The sequence below is a fragment of the Apostichopus japonicus genome, chromosome 16 (genome assembly GCF_037975245.1).
Source record: "Apostichopus japonicus isolate 1M-3 chromosome 16, ASM3797524v1, whole genome shotgun sequence".
NCBI lineage: Eukaryota > Metazoa > Echinodermata > Holothuroidea > Aspidochirotida > Stichopodidae > Apostichopus > Apostichopus japonicus.
In genome coordinates, this window is record NC_092576.1 from 45,367,649 (window position 1) to 45,388,504 (window position 20,856).

Below are 20,856 nucleotides of genomic sequence, written 5' to 3' on the forward strand. Positions count from 1 at the left end.
TGTTGATGGCACTTTTAAACTTCCGTAGATTAGCATTGAGTGTTTTAATTGTATACCATAGGGACAATGTATATATATCCGAACGTCGTAGCCAGGAATTTGAAAGGGGAAGCACTTTTTGCGATTGATATGGGAGACGGGTCTAAGGGGAGGGGGTGTCCCCCTCCCCTTTGAGATTTTTTTCTGAACAATTGAAGGTCCTTAGATGCGATCTGGTGCAATTTGTTGCCAGTTTCATCATTATCATATGATATCATATTATCAGCAGATTTTGTTTCCTGTTTGAATTCTTTTACATGTTCTTTTACATAATATATCAGAAAGACAAACATAGTGCTCTTTTAAATTTTTTCCAGAAGGATGATTCTTGTTTATTGTCCAATGTCTGGACTTAAATACATTTGACGAACTTAATTGATGGACAATATAAACTTTCATATTTTGTAAGACAGCCAGATTTGCAGTGGCCTAAAAAAATATCGTTATCTCCGTGTATTAACAGTGTAATAATTATTTATAGGAAGTGCGTATCACGTACGATTGCTAGCTTAGCTTCATAACATGCTGTTCGTGCAACAACTTAGGACGAATCATAGAACGGATGAGAACGAACTTGTCGTCGTCGTTGTGCATACGGTTCGTGACATTCCATCGAGTGAGGTTAGGTAGGCAATATGTATTTTATTACGCAGTGGCCAACTGTAGGTTTGAAATAGGCTATAGGCTAAATTTATCTAATTGCATCTGCCAAACTAAGTAAGTAGTTGAATCAGTAGGCCTGCATGTTATTACGATTATAATCGAGTTAACGGAGCTGACGAGTATTCAAGATCAAAAGAGCACTGACAAAATACCATGCTAAAAAACAACAGTTTTTAAACATTTTTTTCGACACTCAAAGGGGGGAGCAGTCGCTCCCCTGCTCCCCCTGGCTACGTCCCTGGTATATCCTGAACTAACTTTAAGCTAGCGAACAGGGTCGACCCACCCAATAGCAAAATTAATACATAAATTTTCCGAATTGAAGCTGGCGAACGTTGTATTTTTTTTAGAGTATTCAAAATCATACGAAGTTTTGTATGGTGGAGTATAATGATCGCGAGATACAATTTCTCAATGTGACGAGGAAAACGTGGTAAATATGACTGATTAAAGGTCAATTTTGATAAAAAAAATAATGTCACTCACAAATTACAAGAACATATGAAAATAAGAGTGCGACAGTCAGAAAAATTAGAGCGCGACAGTCGGAAATTCCGAATTGAAGCTGGCGACAGTCGGAAATTCCGACAGTCGGAAATTCCGACTGTCGCACTCAAATTTTCCAACTATCGTCATTTTTACCAAGATTGGGGGGGGGGTGAGACACCCCCACACCCCCCTCTAGCGACGTCCCTGCCTGCCTGCCCCCTCCCCCAAAAATGTTGAAAATGTTCCTAAGCGTATATGCATAGAGTATTTTTTCTGTCCAATATGGCTATTGACGCTGCGCATCAAGTTATTTTCTCCCATACCTCGTCAGGACATATGTGCAGTGGTGTAGCCAGGGGGGGGGGGCGTGGGGGCGACAGCTCCACATGAAAGCTTGTCGCCCCCAGTCGCCCCCACTGGGATTTTGGGTGTCGAAAATAAAATTACGTGTGAAAAATATATCATTGGTCTGAATGGTTTCGAATCTCCATGATGACCACTCATGAACGACCCTTCGACCGCGGACCGGCAGTAGGCTATAGTTGCTGATAAACCGGACGAGACATTTTTTTTCACTTCTGGGACATACCCTGATGCTCTTAAAACCGCTAAAAAAACAAATTTTCAAGAAAGGAGACATTCCTTCGCTGAGGATCAGTCTATCACCCTAATAATATTTCAGTCTTTCAATCTTTGATCATGTCAGTTTGACATATAGTTCGGTCATTCAGTATGTTACTTGGCTGAAAGCCAGTCAATCTTTCCTTATTTTCCACGCGCAATTTGCAGATTTGTCGAAAAATGTCAATGCCGGTGTCAAACTCACAATTTTGTGGTATGACTCCCAGGACGGCAAGTCGAGAAACTCAAATTCAGTCGCGGCGGATAGCTTCCTTCGCCTATAGTATGTCCGGGGACATTTTGGGGCATCGTTCCTATATCTGAGGCCCTGGGGTCATTCCTTGACCAACTTGGTGCAATATAATGTGCCCATTTCGAAGTAAATGTATTCACAGATTGTTAGTTGCCATGGTTTTGAACAAATGAGGGGTATTCTTTCCAGAAACATAGGGCAAAATGGGGCTGGGGTTTCCAGTTCGCCGCATTTGTCAACTTGCACTGGGTTCTATAATGTTGATGTCAATTGGAATCACTAATAACAGAAATAATTCACCAAAAATTAGGCCGCATAAACTTTATTGCAGATTTCCTGAGTGACGAATTTGTAATTTTCTCCCGAAATCACACAACTAGATGGCTGCTATCCAGCCTGGCAAGTGCCATCTCCAGCGATCTGGCAGATATTGAAATCTGAAATTTTCTTGGTACGCTGCGCGCCAACCTATGGTGGCGCTCCGCTTGATAGTAACAAGACGCCCTCCCAGGAAATGGTCAAGCCCCCCACCGCCGCCCTCACTGAAAAAATCCTGGCTACGCCACTGCATATGTGAGTCCCCACCATGCCGTGTAACATGAATCGTCCATTACCCTCATCGACTGTTCCGTATAGTTAGGCATCCCTGCTCATATATACACTTACACACATCCTTAGAGAAAAATTCTAAACGGGTGTATTAAGGGCGTTTGTAGCTTCAACTACGGTTCAGTAAGGCCTTGGTTATATGTTTGGTGATATCTTTGTCAATAAAGTGTTAATAAAATAAATAACAACTTCACAGATGATTTACTTTACTTTTATTAAAAGTTATGGTTTGAAGTACAATGAAAGACCGTCTTTGGTGAAATCAAGTTTACATTTATAATCATCACATGTTCACTTCCCACCAATCACTGTAGCATCATACTTAATTTGGCAATCTCTAAATATGACAACAGATCATATAATATCCTAACGAGTGGTTCTAGGAAACCAGTCCAAGCCAAAGGTAAGTAAAATTTACAGGCAAGACTATAGTACAAATCACATGCAATCACATATTAATATTTGTATTCATTGCTGTAAAATGTTTCTATGCAACAAAGACTGGATATGTTACAGAAGCGTTGAGGTTCCAATAAACCCTCATAATATTTGCATTTCTTAATTTTAAGTATGAACTATGCACAATACATAAAAAAGATAAAACACAAAACTTTATGTTAAAGTGTCAATACCTGACTTGATGATGAATTTAGGAAAACATACTTCCGAAGTAGATTCAATATTGTATTCTACATGCACTCTGACCAGATGGGTGAATAGAGAAAAGCTGTCGCAATCGAAAGAAATTCAATTTCTGTTACCCTTATGGTGGGAACGATGTAACGTAAAAACACATGTTCATTACACTAGGCCTAACGGTTGTAAACAAAACAGAGAGATTTGAATGGCACATTATCTGCTGGCGGGGCTTGCACATTTTGATTGAAGTTTGTTTAATCTACGTACTCGTTAAAAAGCTGGCGAATTTTATTCAGCTAAAATATTTTAACGACATTTAACTCAATGAAACTAATTTCTATTGATATGAAAAATGCATATATCGGTGTCATTTTCTCTGAATTTATAGTGCAGTTAGATGGAAAGGTCGAAGTTTAAATTTATCAAACAAGTACTGAGACTTTAACAACGCTCATTAATTCGCCCTCCTTAGAAATAACATCACGAATAGCAAAATAAAGAAATAGTAATCCATATTATTTACTATTAAATTCATAATTGCACACAAACTGACTTAATTATCTTTATTATAATACAAAAAAATACATATCTCACCATTCACATCTTCTGATATCCATATGTCACTATTCATCTTTTCTACAAGTTTGTTTCCAAATTTTGCATCAAGTTTAGATATTTTATTTGCTTTAAGTTATAACATACTTCTAGTTTTCCAAGAGATGAGAAGATATGCGTCAGTGTGGACATTTGATGACGTAATTAAATCTCCATATCCTCGCCACCATATACAGTACCTCCAAGCACGTAATGACACTATCCATAACCAATCATGCATCGCTTTTTGTTATAGAATAACTATATTTACCATGACAACATATGTACCTCTAAATTAATTACCACGCAGGTAAACTTCATAATTACTGTTGGATCAGTGTTCTTTCTTTCAAGATTCCTGGTTTTATGATGGGTGGTGTTTGTACTTATGTGACACCCACAGTTACACCTTGAAAACGTAAAAGTAACGTATTTCTACCACTACCATATACCTTAACTTTATCTACAGTGTTACAAAACCTTATTTCAAACTATACCTATATGTCACAATGTAGAATCTCAAAACCGAGGCAGCCAAACTCATCAATATTCCATTTTCTTTGTAATAACTCCATCAAGTACAATTCGATTTTTTTTTCTTAAAATAGTTTTTTTAAATATTATTTTCGGGGATAACTTATTGATAAGCACGTCATTCTGATATAAATGATTCCTACTTTATAATTGGAAGACGAAATATCCATGAAGTGATACAAGAAAAGAATTGCTTAACAGAATAAATAAATTTGAAAATATCAGCATAAAATCGAGTGAGTTAAAAATAAGTATGATGATTTAAACTGAACTACATAACTAAAAGTCTCCTAAGCAAGAAATGTAAACAAATAAGGACACATAGTATATGAAAACAGCGATGGTGTTTAAAGCTAAGTGAAAGAATTAAAGAGGACGATCGCCAATGTTGTAACAACGTTACAATTATTTATAGAGACCCGAATTCGCTTTGAAGTTTCCCAGTACACTCTAAACTTGTTTTGTGTAAACCTCGGCCAAGCAATTTTCGATGAGCTGAGTGGTGTATAATAACGCCAGCGGGATCAGAACAGGTTGTCTTCAGGAACATGTACTTGCGTAATTCATCTACCAGGATCCACGCTTCTACAGGACAAAGAAGAATAAACACCATGGAAACAGATTGTTTTGGTATTAAGCCTAGTCTTTACATTATTGTTGTTTTATTTTCTTGTTAGGGCGGGGGTAATGATAATTTTCAGAGTTGTTTTCTAATATTTTCACATTTTTTTAAAATGTGGATGAATAAGAGTGTAATTATAATATCACGGAAAATGTTTACTAATAAGTTACAGTTTTTTCTCCTCTAAACATTAAAACTTATTCAATCAGAATGCGTGGATATTAGGCCTAGTAATAAGACAATGTTTGTTTTTTGACAAAGGGGGAGGAGGGGGTGGATAATCATAACTGTTAGATATTTAAATTGATAAGGGTGTGAATTCTCACTAAAAACATTCAATCCTTACCATAATTTATAAATATAATATTTAGTAGGGAATGTATTAATATGATATTTCTGCTGGATGATTAGTTATTATTGTTTGCTAAAATGCTTTTAGTCGCTCATTAGATAAGTATAGATATATTTACATGTTTTTAATGTAGCTTTAGTTACCGAGTGCTTGATTGGATTGTTATAGATATGTGATTGATAACTATCACTCTACCCTACTCATTGGATAATGAGAGGTTTGTGTTCACTTCGCCATTTAAAACCAATATTTTATTGATTGTTAATTAAATTTGCTCTCTACATGACTTTAGACCTCTCACTGTTAGGTATGTAATATAGTATTCTAATACTTCATCACTTTACCATGGTGACTGTTACTAGTACACTTTATACTATACCCATTTAACGGCTTGTAACATACGTTTACTACATTGGAACTTGATTCAGTCTTATTGAATGAGATACATTTTGCTGTTCAAGAATATTTATAAATATTATGTCAATTCAATCATTGTTTTTGCATATTTAGCAAAAGATTGCTTACTACATTACTTTAATGCAACCATTCAATGTTCAGCAATATTTTTTAGTTTATTTTAATAAACCAACCCACTGCAGTATATCTTTCTTTTTTTATTGATTACAACATCAATTTAATCAATTCAGTGCAAATTTTGAAATGTTTGTCGACCATATCCCTTTAATCCACTCAGTGTTTGTTAGTAATATTGGTTGACTACATTCCTTAAATCCCCTTAGTGTATGTTTAGTAATATTGGTTGACTACATCCCATTAATCCCTTCAGTTTATGTTTAGTTATATTGGTTGGCTACATCCCTTTAATCCACTCAGTGTATGTTTAGTTATATTGGTTGACTACATACCATTAATCCCCTCAGTTTATATTTAGTAATATTTGTTGACAACATCCCTTTAATCCACTCAGTGTATGTTTGTTATATTTGTTGACTACATCCCTCTAATCCCCTCAGTGTATATTTAGTAATATTTGTTGACAACATCCCTTTAATCCACTGAGTGTATGTTTGTTATATTTGTTGACTACATCCCTCTAATCCCCTCGGTGTATATTTAGTACTATTGGTTGACTACATCCCTTTAATCCACTCAGTGTATGTTTATATTATTTGTTGACTACCTCCCTTTAATCCACTCAGTGTATGTTTAGTGATATTGTTGACTACATCCCTTTAATCCACTCAGTGTATGTTTGTAATATTTGTTGACTACATCCCTTTAATCCCCTCAGTTTATGTTTAGTTATATTGGTTGACTACATCCCATTAATCCCCTCAATGTATTTTTAGTAATATTTGTTGACAACATCCCTTTAATCCACTCAGTGTTTGTTTGTTATATTTGTTGACTAAATCCCTTTAATCCACTCAGTGTATTTTTTGTAATATTTGTTGACTACATCCCTTCAATTCACTCATTGTATGTTAGTAATATTTGTTGACCACATCCCTTTAATCCCCTCAGTGTATGTTTAGTTATATAGGTTGACTACATCCCTTTAATCCACTCATTGTATGTTTAGTAATATGTGTTGACCACATCCCTTTAATTTACTCATTGTATGTTAGTAATATTGGTTGACTACATCCCTTTAATCCACTCAATATATTTTGTAATATATGTTGACTAAATCCCTTGACTCCACTCATTGTTTACTACATCCCTTCAATCCACCATTGCTTGTTTAGTATGTGTTGACTACATCAGTCTATTCCACCTGTTACTTGATTAGTAATATTTGTTGACTACATCAGTCTAACCCACCTGTTGCTTGATTAGTAATACTTGTTCACTACATCTCTTTAAGTCTCTCATATTAATTTTAGTAATATTTGTTTACTACATAATGTGAATCACCATTGCCTATTTATAAATATTTGTTACTATTAACTTTCATCCAATCACTCAACATGTTTTGCTCACTAGTCTCTACTCACCCGATATGTGAGTACTTTTTTCATACTACTTCTCATCCAGCAACCTTCAACTGATAATCGATGCATGACTCAATTAAACAGTTATTGATATATCACTGTTATAGTTAGTTCATGCTGTGTTTAATACAGTGACGTGCGCTGAATTACAAACGTCTGGGGATACTCAAGTACCACACCAGTGGTATTTTCATGCTCTTGCTAGTAATTACAATTCTACTATATTAATACAACAAATATGATAAATTATTGATTATACATGAGATGTAATGATTACTTACTTCCCAACGACCAGAGTCGAGATCAAGCCTATAACATTCATCAGACTTATTAACATCGGGAATCCAGAAAACTGTAAGAAACAAATAAGATTAATAAACAATATTTATGCTTTAACTAATAAAAGAATATCAATGATGTTTTAGTGAATGAAACAATTTGAACAATACACAATAGAATCAACCATATCACGTTTTGATATGATCTTTATTGTCTCTAGGGATGCAAATTCTTTCTTGTCGCTAAAAATGTTTTGGGTTGTCACATGTTCTTTTGAAAAGTGATTTTGGGAGGATGGTGAAGTCAGACATATTGTAGGTGAGCTATTTTATACACCAAAAATTGCAGACGTTCCTGAATAGCCCGCCCCCCATACATTCCCTTCCCTGGTTAGCATACAACTGCAATGGCATATTAAACAAGAATGTTTTCGTGACAATGCAATATTCATGATGTAGACAACACAAGTTTAGTACGTATTTAAAAAGATATCAACCTTTTCAATGTTACATGGTAAGATCATTACAGTTTTGCAATTAACTTTGCTTTTTTGCAATACTTTACCAACATTAAACAGTTGTTTAGAATTGCTAGTGATTACCATTCCGTCAAATATCAAACCTTTAAAATCATGTTGCATATAACTTGGACATCGGTAGTAATGAACATGGAGCATATCTATCTCACAGTACGATACAGCAGGTATATAAAGATAAAGTACCTTTATTTCGCCATTTAGGAAAGATCTTAATCCTTGGGAAAAGCATAGACTTTTACTTAAATTTCACAAATAACCGACAATGTAATTAGTCTGCGAGGGTTACAGTTTTAAACGATGTTGCAATACATGTGTTATTTTGTAAACTTTGGAATCCATCTAATAGTGTTTGTCAATATTTTCAGCGTTTTCATAGCCGTGTATTCATAGCACAATACCAGGCCAATGGGCGGATACCAACACTTTTTAAAATATGTTTTGCGCGATGGAGGTACAGAATCGTCTGCCCTTCACTGTATGTTTAAGTAAAGGTTATAATACAATACAGTGCTGGATCATACAGTTGGATCATTAGTCGCAACTCTATAATGGTGCGAGTTGATTTCCATACCTTTCTTCTTAAGTCGTGTTTCGACTTTTCTCAACTTTTTGACAGAATCTACCAGTCTAACATAGAAGTCAAATTTAAATAAATGGGAATATAAGGAACTTTTTCAAGTTTCAAGTTTCAGGTTTACAGTCTTGTTTCAGGGCCAAGGCCTTCTCACACGACTTTACAACTTAACCCTGGTCATTGGTAACTTGTCACACCTACACACCAAAGTGTGCACAATCCAATCAATCTCTCCTGGGGCACCACAGTGCACCACAACCACGTGACCCCCGGGGGACTTCCCATAGGGTGCAGCCACAAACCGGTGCAAACAACTATATTTACAAGTTACCTCGCAAGTCCCCATTTATACACCTGGGTGAAGAGAGGCAATGGAGATAAAGCGCCTTGCCCAAGGACACAACGTAATGATCTGGCCAGGGCTCGAACCTGTAATCCTTAGATAACAAGTCCACTGCCTTAACCACTTGACCACAACGCCCTCACTTTTGTAGTCAATTTCAATAATAAACATCAATTCAAAACGTATTAACTGTCATAATAAAAACAAGGTAGACTTTCCGACAAACATCGTCAAAATGTCGATGAATTAGTCGACTTGTTGTGAAAGAAGTCGACATTACATCGGTGCTACTTTATGAGTACTAGTTGAAAATTAGAGAATATTACCCACAATTTTGAGATTGAAATTCTGAATTTTCGGTATAAAAAAAGCAAAATTTCAGTGTCCCACTTGAGCCACCGTAGTACCGAAAAAAAACTAACACCTGCCAACCAAATCGCTTTTATTCTCCTTCTGTTTAAACCCCTTCCTGTGTTACTGTATTTTTTGGGTATTTCTAAGGACGTATGCATTCAGAAAGCCTGTCTTTAATATATTATAGTATTGGTAACTGTAGATGGGTTCGATACACAGTTATATGTACTTGTTAAAATAATTTAGGATCGTGATGGCTTTTGGCAGTCTTTAATGCAGCAGATTTACTTAATCAAGAAACCAATTAACTGAACTTGTCGAAAAAGTAAAATATACCCTGTACTATATGACATCAATAAATAAACGATATCTGACAAATTTTCTGGCTCATGAATGTTTACTGCAACAGGCAATGATGCCCGGTGTATGGCGCCCTCAGTTTGACAGAAATTAAAACCAAATCAATGTCGACTACTGGAATGGTTTGAACTGTAAACAACAAGACAGATGAAAGAGCCATTAATCGATTGATCAATGAGTACTTTACCATTCACTCCTCGAGATTTCAGTGTCGATAGAGATGGTCCGACGGGTATTGATGAGGGCAGCAGACAGTCATCTAGGCTATGATCAGAGAAAGAAATAGAATCAGTCATTTGCCATTACATCCTTCTTTAATTGTTACTATTTCGAATACAGTTACAAGATTAACTCATAATATGCAATACATCAATAGTTGTTCCTTCCTCTGTTATACAATCTCACACATCAGTTAAGTTTTTAGGAAGGATCACGAACACGCCGGATACGAACAATATTAAAAACAGCAAAAACAGTACATTCAAAATGATGGAAGCTTTTTTTTCTCTAAATGCCAAAGGTTTAACTCTAGATCAAAAAGTCTCAAACAGTTTCGATTATGACAACGAGCCCTCAATTGGAAAATGATGATAAATTATTACAGTGGGGCAGCAATGATACCAGTTGAAGTAGGGCTCTGTTTCATTCTTTCAACCCACCTAACCCCCACCCCTCCCCCCTCTTCTTTCCCACCAAGCCGGTTCCGTTCATTTGTCGGGTGCTCAAACCTGCACCACACTATTCCTGTCCTAAAAGACAGATGTCGCTGATGTAACCTGACATGTTTTGCAAGTCGATCTGAAGGAAGAAAGTTCACAAATATAAATCATGCAATGATAAGCTCTTACGTTATCGATGCATATATTTGTGTTAATCAGTTATTGAAATTAACCGACCATTATAAACACGAAGGAATGTCCGTCTTATCAAGGGCTTCAATGGAGGGGGGGGGGGGTAGTAGCTGGGTGTATAATATAGAAAGTGTCGGTGATATCTTCTTCTAAAATCCAAGGAGTTTCGATTACTAGTCATAGAAAACACGTCGCAAGTTAAATGTGCAAATGTAATGTCTTTGATTCCTATCAGTTGGTGGAATGTGAGGAAGTTAGAAAAAGTAAAACAATCCAGAGAATGAAGAAAGTTTCTAAATGATGGTAGTTTTAGAAAAATGACAAAGCTGTAAATTCGAATCCCTAAGATACACAACAGAAATGGTACCATTATGACACAGTGCCCTCATATGAAACATATTTAAATAACTTCATAAAGTGCTCCAGCAATTTATATACTTATTGACATAATAGTATAAGATCTGCTTAATTATTTTCACCTCGTTTCTACCTCCCCCACCCTCCTCAGCCCCCACCCCAACTACCAATCGTTAGTTTTTTCCTTGAGTGCTCATATACCTCATCGTGCTATTGCAGTTTTAAAAGAATAATCCCGTCCGTGTATAATCAGACATATTATTCAACTCTACCTGGCGGGAGAAAATGTAATAACAGTACATGATGCAAAGATTAGCTTTGTCTTGATGTTTGTTTATCAGTTAGTGAAAGTGCCGGCTTATTTTCAAAAACTCTTTAAATTAAAACAAGGTTGTAGCCAGCCCCCTCCCCCCCCCCTCCCCGCTGAGAGTTTTCACTTCCAAAAGAAAAGTAGACCTATGATAATTTGGAGATATGTACATGGGATATGCGCTATTTCAAATACCATACTTTGCAGCGAAGTCTGCATATCATTTCCTGTGCTTTCATTAGTCAGTAGTGTACAACCCACTACTAATCGTTTTTTTCTTCTTCTTTGAGTGCTGAGATACCGCACAGTGTTATTGCACTAATGAAAGCTCGGTTTCATTCTCTTTACCTCGTTTCTACCCCCCCCCCATCCTCCCAACCCTCCCCACCCTCCCAAACTACCAATCGTTAGTTTTTCGTTGAGTGCTCAGATACCGCACCGTGATATTGCTCTTTAAAAGCTGTTTCATTCTTTCCACTTCGTTTCTACCTCCCCCACCCTCCCCACCCCGCAACCCCTACCACCAATCGTTAATTCTTTTCGTTGATTGTTCAGATACCTCGTCGTGCTATTTCACTTTTAAAAGCTATGTTTCATTCTTTTCACCCTGTGTCAACCTCCTACCCCCCCCCCCACCACAACTACCAATCGTTAGTTTTTTCCTTGAGTGCTCATAAACCTCACCGTGATATTGCAGTTTGAAAGACTAATCCCGTCCGTGTATAATCAAACATAATATTATATTATTATATTATAATATTATTATCATATTATTATTCAACTCTACCTTGCGGGAGAAAATGTTATAACAGTACTTGATGCAAAGATTGGCTTTGTCTTGATGTTTGTTCATCAGTAACTGAAAGTGCCGGCTTATTTTCAACAATTCCATTAACTTAAAACAGGGCCGCAGCCACCGCCTCCCCCCATGAGAATTTTCACTTTCAAAAGTAAACAGTGTAGTAGTCTAATGTAAGACTACAGTTCATAAATATATTTATTAAGTCTATGTGTTTTATGTAGACCTATCACTATCAGTTCCACTGTTATTTCCTATATCAGTGCTCCGATGTTTCAACTAAGAATATTGAGGCACTGTGAACATATATATATACAGGGCTATTTTTAAGAGGCGAACTAGGGGGGGGGGTCTCCAGTCCGCTATACGGTCCACCTACTCAGCTCAGTTGACCTCCCCCCACCCAGTAGGTCCATTTTTGACATGTTAAGAAATAACAACAACACAACCTAAAACTTCATTTACATCTAAACTCCCCATATGGATTCCCGTCAGCAAATATATGCTACAGCTACCATCATAATACCCTGGCGTGCTTTTATATCTTCAATTACATGTGTAATGCATAAAGCAGAACCTATAAAGTAACACAAAATCTTATATTCCCTTACAAAGAAATTTAAAGGAATTTTTCGTGTTTGTTTCGCTTTCTTATTAGGCAAATTGTAACTGAGTGGGTGCTGCCGTGGCATCACTGAAGCTAACTCCCATATACGGTGGTCTAGTGGTGCCCCCACCTCACCCTTACTGGATTAAAAAACTAAATAAAATAGAAGTCAAATAATGCATTATGAGGTATGTTTAGACTATAATTTATGTTTTGATAAATTAGCTCTAAAAGAAGGTTGTGCTATAGTTAATAATATTTGATAAGTTCAAAATTTCTCCGACCGATGAAAGTAGGGGCATGGACCTTGATAGGAAGGCCAGAGTAGTATTTTATAATGAAGGGTACAGTATGTTGCCCTGGGGTCATTGAAGCCAATGTAGGGCATTGGGGTTCCTACCCGTTAATAGGAATGTTAGACGATAGATCATAGAGTGTGCTCCCTAAACGTAAGGTTTTGCTATACGAAATACGCTGTGTGACGAAAAACGTGGGGGGGGGGGACACCAGTAGTAGTGATCCTATTCTGCCCTGGCAGAATACAAAAATCCGCCGACTGAACCATGTTCCCCAAATTTATTAAGATCGTTTTCGATATAATTGAAGGCCTAATTAAATCGTATAAGATGTTAGTAGTTAGTATCGTTTTCTTCCAAACATCGTGTGGCTAACATTATAATAAATTAGAGACAGATTTAGTACTTGTCAAAATGACCTTCAGAACAACAGATCAGTGACGTATACAGATACCGTAGCTGCAGTCGTTTGGTCACGTGTTAATTACCACGATATTGACAGGTCACGTATAAAGAATACAATGAGCTTGATATACAGTGTACATCATTATATTAGTAGAGATTATAATGAAAGGAAAGTTAACATTTACTAGTAGGTCTGTACACAGATATCATATGTCAGATATACACAGTGTGTGTAGAAACAGGTTGATCACTGTACGGTAATATATTAGTAGCATATTGACTCCTAAAAATGGATAACACTTTTCAGAGTATGGTGAGGCAGTCATATCTGGATGGATTACTTTGTGTGATTAAGCGTGTATTAGAGAAAGGCCTAGAATATTGTAGGTCACAGCTACTAGTCGTTGCTCTTTAAACTTTGGTTTGCTTTTCTGACTATAGACGCACGGCGGGGCGGGCGAAGGGGGGGGGGTAGTTGGTACTGTAAAAGATGAATAAAAATAAAGGTACGGACTATTTGGTAAAGAAGATCCGATACAGTAGTAACGAAATGAGATGATATCAGGAAATGACGTTGAAGAAATGTTAACATACCAGCGGGAGGGGGGGGGGTCATCTACAAGTGGAACATGGTAGGGTTAGAGTACTGTGAGGTAGGGAGGGGGCTGTGGAAACCACTTATAATTGCAAAGGAAAGAATGGGGTAAAGGAAGTAATATCAGGGTCTAGTGAGGGAGTAGTTATAGGGTGGCGGGTATAAGGTTAGGTGCAGTAGATGTGTACGTGTTTTATTAACGTAGCTCGGGTCCGTTGTTATAAATTGTGTTGGGGGGAATATGCTAGTTACTATGAAAAGATTTATTTCCGTCTTAAATAAACCATGTATTGTCCAATCTAAAGCCAATAAGGAACTTAACTTATCTTTCTTCAGACTTTGGGGCTCAAGTATAGACGCCCGATGCAGACCGCATACTATATTATAAATACTCTTGCTTAAAATCACTGATTTGGACACATTGCTTTCTGTTGGACAAATAACTAGTTAGCTAGTCATGAAAAATTCCCGAATTCCATAATGTTGAAGTTTGTAAAGTAATAAACAATATATAATTGTGTCAAAGTCTCTTTCAGATCAATGAACCATCAATAACTTATTTTTATATGATCTAGTGACATAGTGATGTATTCCAGTAATTCTAATAATGCCAAAGATATAGACCGTCCAGGCCTGAAATCTTACAGACTCTCAGAAAGGACATGGTGCTTGGCAAGAAAGTTATCTAGCCCATTTTTCAAACAAACTTTTGAATTATTTTGGATAACTACGGTAGTAAAGTTGTATTATCAATAATTTTCTATTACAAATACTGATATCGCCTCAACTCACACCCCCTTCCCCCCACCCCCGCTGTGATACCCATGAAAGCCCACAACTTAATTCACAATGTGATGTGTGTTGCTGATAATTCCAGTCACAGTACTTAAAGTGAACAGCTTTATCACAGTCAGTAACTCCTGGGATTGGTTTGTTTGTTTTGGGAATTTCCTAGTTCTTAACTAGTATACAAATTAATCATTTACTAATAATTAGTGCATAGAAAAACAAATTAATGAATAACTTTGTATAAAAACTGTCAAATATTTTACAGATTGATCACAATTTGATCTTTTTTTTTTCATTTTCCCTATACACTTGTTTCCCTTTAGTTTCCTTTCTAATTAATTTCATACATACCCTTATATTTTCTCTTTATCCTTTCTTGTATAATTATTTGTTTCTCAAAAGGAAGAAAAACAACAATAAACAAATTTAACTTAAAAAAATAGAAATATCTTCACAATTTAGGGTCAATATCATGCATGGCCTTCCAAAGATTTAAAACCAGACAGTGTCTAGACGTGACGTATTCATTGCAATCTCCAGGTACTTGTTTGTCAGTAAATTCCAGGTGTTTTTATAAAGGACGCGCGCGCGTCTCTTGTATTGAACACAACTTCTTTTCATTGGAAGGCGCGCGCGTCTATTCCATTGAATACAACTTCTTTCATTGTATTGTTCAAGTATTTGATTGACAAGTGTTGAACAAAAAAAACTGTTAAACTATTGAGGAGTCAGTACAGTCAGTGTACATCTTTAGTTAGAAAAAAAAAATGATGAAATAAGTTCAATAGACTTTACGATAAAATAAAACGTGTTCTGAGTAGAAAAGAGTGGAAATTTTTTAACGTACAAATGTATGATATAAATGTGTACAGTATTGGGTATATATGACAGGTTAGATTTAACAAATGGGAATATGGTGACAACAACACACTGTAGAGTATATAGAGATAACATAAGGGCTATTGGCCTTGTAGGTTTGGGAGGGAGGGTGCATTGGGGAGTGGGGTGGGGAGGGTGGTGGGTTGGGAAAATGGAGGGGGGGTTGTTTGGTAGACAGAAGAATACTGCAATGTTAGTAAGGATCTGCATTAAAATCTTAGAGATTATTCTTTAAACAGATGTACTGTGTTTGTTTCTATATATTAGTATATTCTGCACACAATGAGAATCGGAAGAGAAAAACTATATACGTGATATTGAGTGTTATTTACAGTTATACTGTTTTAATGGTCTCTACTGTGTGGGGATTGACTGTACTGTTATGTGGGCTAATAATATGCATATATCAAGAGTTGTCGGTCATGGCAGTGGGGGGGGGGGTGCAAGGGTTGGAGGGGAGGAGGTGACGACAGGTTGATCAGAAGAGGCGTACAATGATAGTATGACAGGAGACTTTGCTGAGTAGTCGTGTGTGCGTGTGTGTGTGTGGGGGGGGGGAGTTAGTGTGTGTGTGGGGGTAGTGTGGCGGGCGGGGGGCAGGGGTGTTGTTAACAAGGTAAGTTCCCAAGTGTTACAAACATAGATTAACGAAATGGGGTAGGTGGTTTGGCATAGTTTGGTTGTGGGGGTGGGGATTGCGGAGGGGGGAGGGGTTGATTAGGGAAAGCTTAGGGTAGTACAGTTGAGAGAGGTGCCATATTAATAGATGCGGCCAATTACGATATGTTTAATTTATACCACTGTCTTGTTTTTACTTTAATATAAATGTTCATTAATTATCCATTCATTTATAAACTAATTAAATAAAATGTTCTCCTGATAAAGAAAAGAGGAAAGTATTTACCTTTAGTATGATAAACTTTATTTTTTTTCTTTCTAGTTTATCTCCTATTCTTTTTTCTGTTAATCTAACTCATCAAAGTTTGTGTTTATTTGTTTTGGTTAGATTTTGGCAAAACGTATATTTTCATACTCTAAGATGATGATAACTTGCCTTACTTATTCCTTATATCTTGGTCTAATTACATTCTACTTTTTTGTTATTGTTTCAATGAGATATATTATTTGTTTACATTTAAGCTAGCGACTCCTATATCCTGATTTCAATGCATTTCATTTTGTTGAAGAATTAATTGTTAACAATTATGTTTTTCTGTCTCATTTTGTCTCTATTTTACTATCCCATTAATCACATTCCTTACCTGATGACTGTTGATTTATTGTTAGTTTATTTCTTTTTTCAATTTCTTCTTCATTTGTTTTTGCTTTACTAATACAAGTATCTAAACCTATCAACAAACCTACAGTAATTATCAAATATAACTATATTAATAATTCCTACCTTGTTTACATCATCAATATTAATTAGTCACTATATTCATTACTAATATTATTTACATATTTATTAATTATACTTACATCAGTTGCTTGAATCTTTTAGAGTGTTGTAGATAGTTTAATATTCCATTAACTTCATGTTTATTCATTTCTCTCCCTTCCTCTGTCTGTATGGTCATCCTCTCTATTGATGTTAGGATTGGTAGAGAGAGACCAGAGGAGAGGATAATGTTCCCATCTTCATCAATCTTACTAAAGGACCGGGTTAGAGACACCCTGAATATGGGAATCTGAAGAAAGGAAAATGATAAATAGAATTAATATCATCATGTTTGTTTACAGGATAAATACTTGAAATAATAACATTATAATTAATTTAGAAAGATTAAACTAATGTATTGTTGTTTTCATTTCATATTAATCAACTAATAATTTGTTCATTTTAATCATTATATTGTTATATTTTTGTTAATTATTTAATTATCAGTGGTTTGAATTTGTACAAATTGGATTGTTTTATGTGTAAAGTTTGTTTTATCTTCGCTTTATCTTTGTTTTCAATGAAAGATGTTAAAGGGTAAACAAGAAGGTTAGGTTTATTACAGAGATCAGTCATTGTTATTTCTGTAGAATGAATTAAAGGTGTGTAAGAGGGGTGAGGGATGGACGGTACAAGGGATGTCAGGGGTGTAGGGAGGGGTGTGTTATGGTAAGGAAGGGTGTGCTAAGGTTTAGTGATATTTGGTTGGGGTATTAGGAGGGTGTCTTGGTGCGAGTGAGGGCGTGGATATGGCTTACCCTCGTGAATGTTATGTTGTTATTGTCAAAGCGTGTGCAAGGGGTGACAGATAAATGGACCGATGGGTGTCATACTGTTTAGGATGGGTGTGTTAGGGGTTATTAGGAAGGGTGAGTTATGGTGGGGGAGCATGCAGACCGCTTAATCATTTTTAATGTAATTTGTGTTTGAAGGGTGATAAGAGGGTGGTATGAGCCGGAACTAATATGTAATATTTAATTTATGTAATTTGTGATGGGAAAACCTGGTTGAGTTGGGGTTGGTACTTCAGTGAGCTGTTTATTATTATACATGTTATATTTAGGTATCAGTTTGTTATTGAGGTATTCTACTACCTAGGTATGTTTATCAATCATTTCATCTATTTCTGTTTTAATTTAAATGTTAGCTTAAAACAAAATTAAATTCCGAATCCGTAAAACAGGAAACAATTCATTGACCCTTTCTGTCTAAAATTATTATTTTATATTTCAGTTTCTGTGAAGATTTTGAGCGAAAAAATAATAAGACTAATACCTGTACTTCCTTCTTCTGTTTAATATTTAATAACTAAATCGATCTAATCCCTCATTAAGACATTCAACGATTTTATATAATTTTAACTTGTATTGATTGATGTATTTATTCAATATATCCCTTTATGTTTTACTTACGTCATGATTGGATGCTTCCACCAGGAACTCTATGACTGACCTCTGTACAGACTCACTGGTGTCTCTGTGGATGGCCAAACTATCTGAACACATCTCTGTAATAGTCTGGATGTCATCGGGCTATTGAAATAAATAAATAGGAATTATTAAATAGAATAATATTAATGTAAAAATGAAGAGTTAAGGAGACAATGAAATTTGGTGTTAATAGCGTAAATTAATTGATTGGTTAATTCAGCAGATATTTGAAACAAATTTTAAAATTAGCTAATGGTGACTGTTTAAATATGTATGATTCACTTCCTGCACAGTGAAGCTCTCAAACAAGGTTTAACGGGTTTAAAGATTTTTTTTTAAATATAGTTAAAATTAATGAATGCATCTAAAAAATTAAGATTATAATCTTAATTATGTTGAAAACGAAAAAAGTACAAACGTTTCCCAAGGATTAAAAGAAAAAAAAAACAGCAAAACAAAGGAGGATTTAAAAAAAACATGCGGCATGATGACTTTACACGACTTTGACTGAGATACATTTCCTGGAATAATGAAATTAATTAGCTTCAAATAAATGTATCTAGACTTAAGAGCAAGATATTGAGTACTAGGAATTTGGAATATTGTTTTCTTTCCTGTAAGAATCATATCGTCTGTCACCGGAATATTCCATTTACCGGGAGACAATATATGTTTATAACTCTCAAGGATGCTGGATTTTTATGATTATGTTTTGAAAATTGATCGACCCCTCTACCCCTCCACTGTTATGCATGTTACTAGTAATAACATTATAACAGGGAAATAAAAAAGCGACTAACATTATTAATGATTATAATTTACTTAAAAATACCAAATATCAACAAACCTTCCTCCATTGACCAGATCTTAGATCCAGGTAACGAGCTTCATTCGATGATAGTACTGCCAAAAAATGGAATAATAACATCAATAAATTATCATAGTAATAACTGACATATTTTAAACAATACATAAGATTCAATATTAATTTGTTTCACATACTTATAATGTTTACAGTCAAAAGTAATATACCTGTACAAGAGGGGTCAAATTTCAGTAAACTGAACCATTAGAATGTTCTCTCTACTAATTAATTAGTAATAAAGTACTATAAATTAACAGTCACTAGTAACACAACTAATAATTATATTCTCTTTGTTACCTAATACTTCTGGCTTACTTCACAGTCCTTATTTTATAGGGTAACAATAATATATTAAGTAATTCAATACACTAAATCTCTTAAATATTAATCTCTTTAATATAGATAGGGACTTGATAGAAAACTGGCTTGAATCATCTCAAGGAACACCAAAAAAGGAGGAAGTTTTAGGAATTCCAACCCCCCCCCCCGTTCCACCCTATCCCCACAGAGGACTTGTCTGTCTGTTGTATGCAAGATTTTCTTATGAATCCCCATCTTTAATTCATTCTTACCAACAAATATCTCATTATACTAGTCCCCCAGCTCCCCACCCTCCCCACAACCCCCCTCCCTTTCCAACATACTTCCTAATTCTTTTAATTCTTATGTAAAAATCTTACCTTTAATATTCCTCGATCTTGATTCTTCTGGTATGACGTCTGGCTTGATCGATGACGGCAGTTTACAGTTATAAAGCCTTCAAAGATAAAAAAAAGCAGGGAAAATAAATATTTAATATATATATATATAAATGAAATGAATATCTGATGTTATCTTTGTAATAAATAACATTAGAGGATAATGAATTTCCCTTTTCCTTTATTTTTGTAAAAGAGCTGTTGACAAGCTATAAGTATCAGCCACTAGTTATGATGGCCAAACAACCCTTCCACCACCCCTCATTACACCCTCCCATTAACATTTACTGATTTGATGTTTTTAACTATTTCTAGATGTATTAATAAAAGTTACGTGACTCTTGCAAATAATGTTCATTTATTACAACTAATAGTATTTGAAAATAAACGTTTATCTATGTACTTTGAAATTCTAACCATCTTTTGTTTCAGTTTTTAAGTAATAACTTTATTTTTTTTCTGGTAGTTCTAGTTCGTTTATAATATAAGTTTAAAGGTTATTTGTTGTTCCAATAATACTGAAAAGCACCCCCCCCCCCCACCTCTAACCAACTCACCTTGTTACATCATGATGTGTGGAAAAGCATTACGATGTGCTGTACACTACACAATCAGTAATGGAATAAAAGTAAACATCAATATATATTTCCCAGCTTAAAAATACTTCCAAATATTGCAACATTTCAAACCGCCAGTCTCAACTCAAGACTTGTACATTT

At 35.5% G+C, this 20,856-nt stretch overlaps 1 protein-coding gene across 6 annotated transcripts in view; it reads right to left on the reverse strand.

Annotated features, from left to right (window-relative positions):
- Window positions 1-3,627: 3,627 nt before the first annotated feature.
- LOC139982207 (uncharacterized) overlaps window positions 3,628-20,856 on the reverse strand; it is a 61,015-nt gene continuing 43,786 nt past the window's right edge. For 5 of the 6 annotated variants that reach the window (XM_071994810.1, XM_071994812.1, XM_071994813.1 and 2 more), the window contains 7 exons: window positions 20,120-20,196; window positions 19,422-19,477; window positions 18,557-18,676; window positions 17,186-17,394; window positions 10,006-10,082; window positions 7,652-7,722; window positions 3,628-5,026 (listed from right to left, as the gene is read on the reverse strand). In XM_071994810.1, the coding sequence (XP_071850911.1) occupies window positions 5,009-5,026; window positions 7,652-7,722; window positions 10,006-10,082; window positions 17,186-17,394; window positions 18,557-18,676; window positions 19,422-19,477; window positions 20,120-20,196 (628 nt within the window). In that variant the 3' untranslated portion in view covers window positions 3,628-5,008. The remainder of the gene's footprint in view (window positions 5,027-7,651; window positions 7,723-10,005; window positions 10,083-17,185; window positions 17,395-18,556; window positions 18,677-19,421; window positions 19,478-20,119; window positions 20,197-20,856) is intronic. The other variant, XR_011798037.1, reaches the window with a different exon arrangement.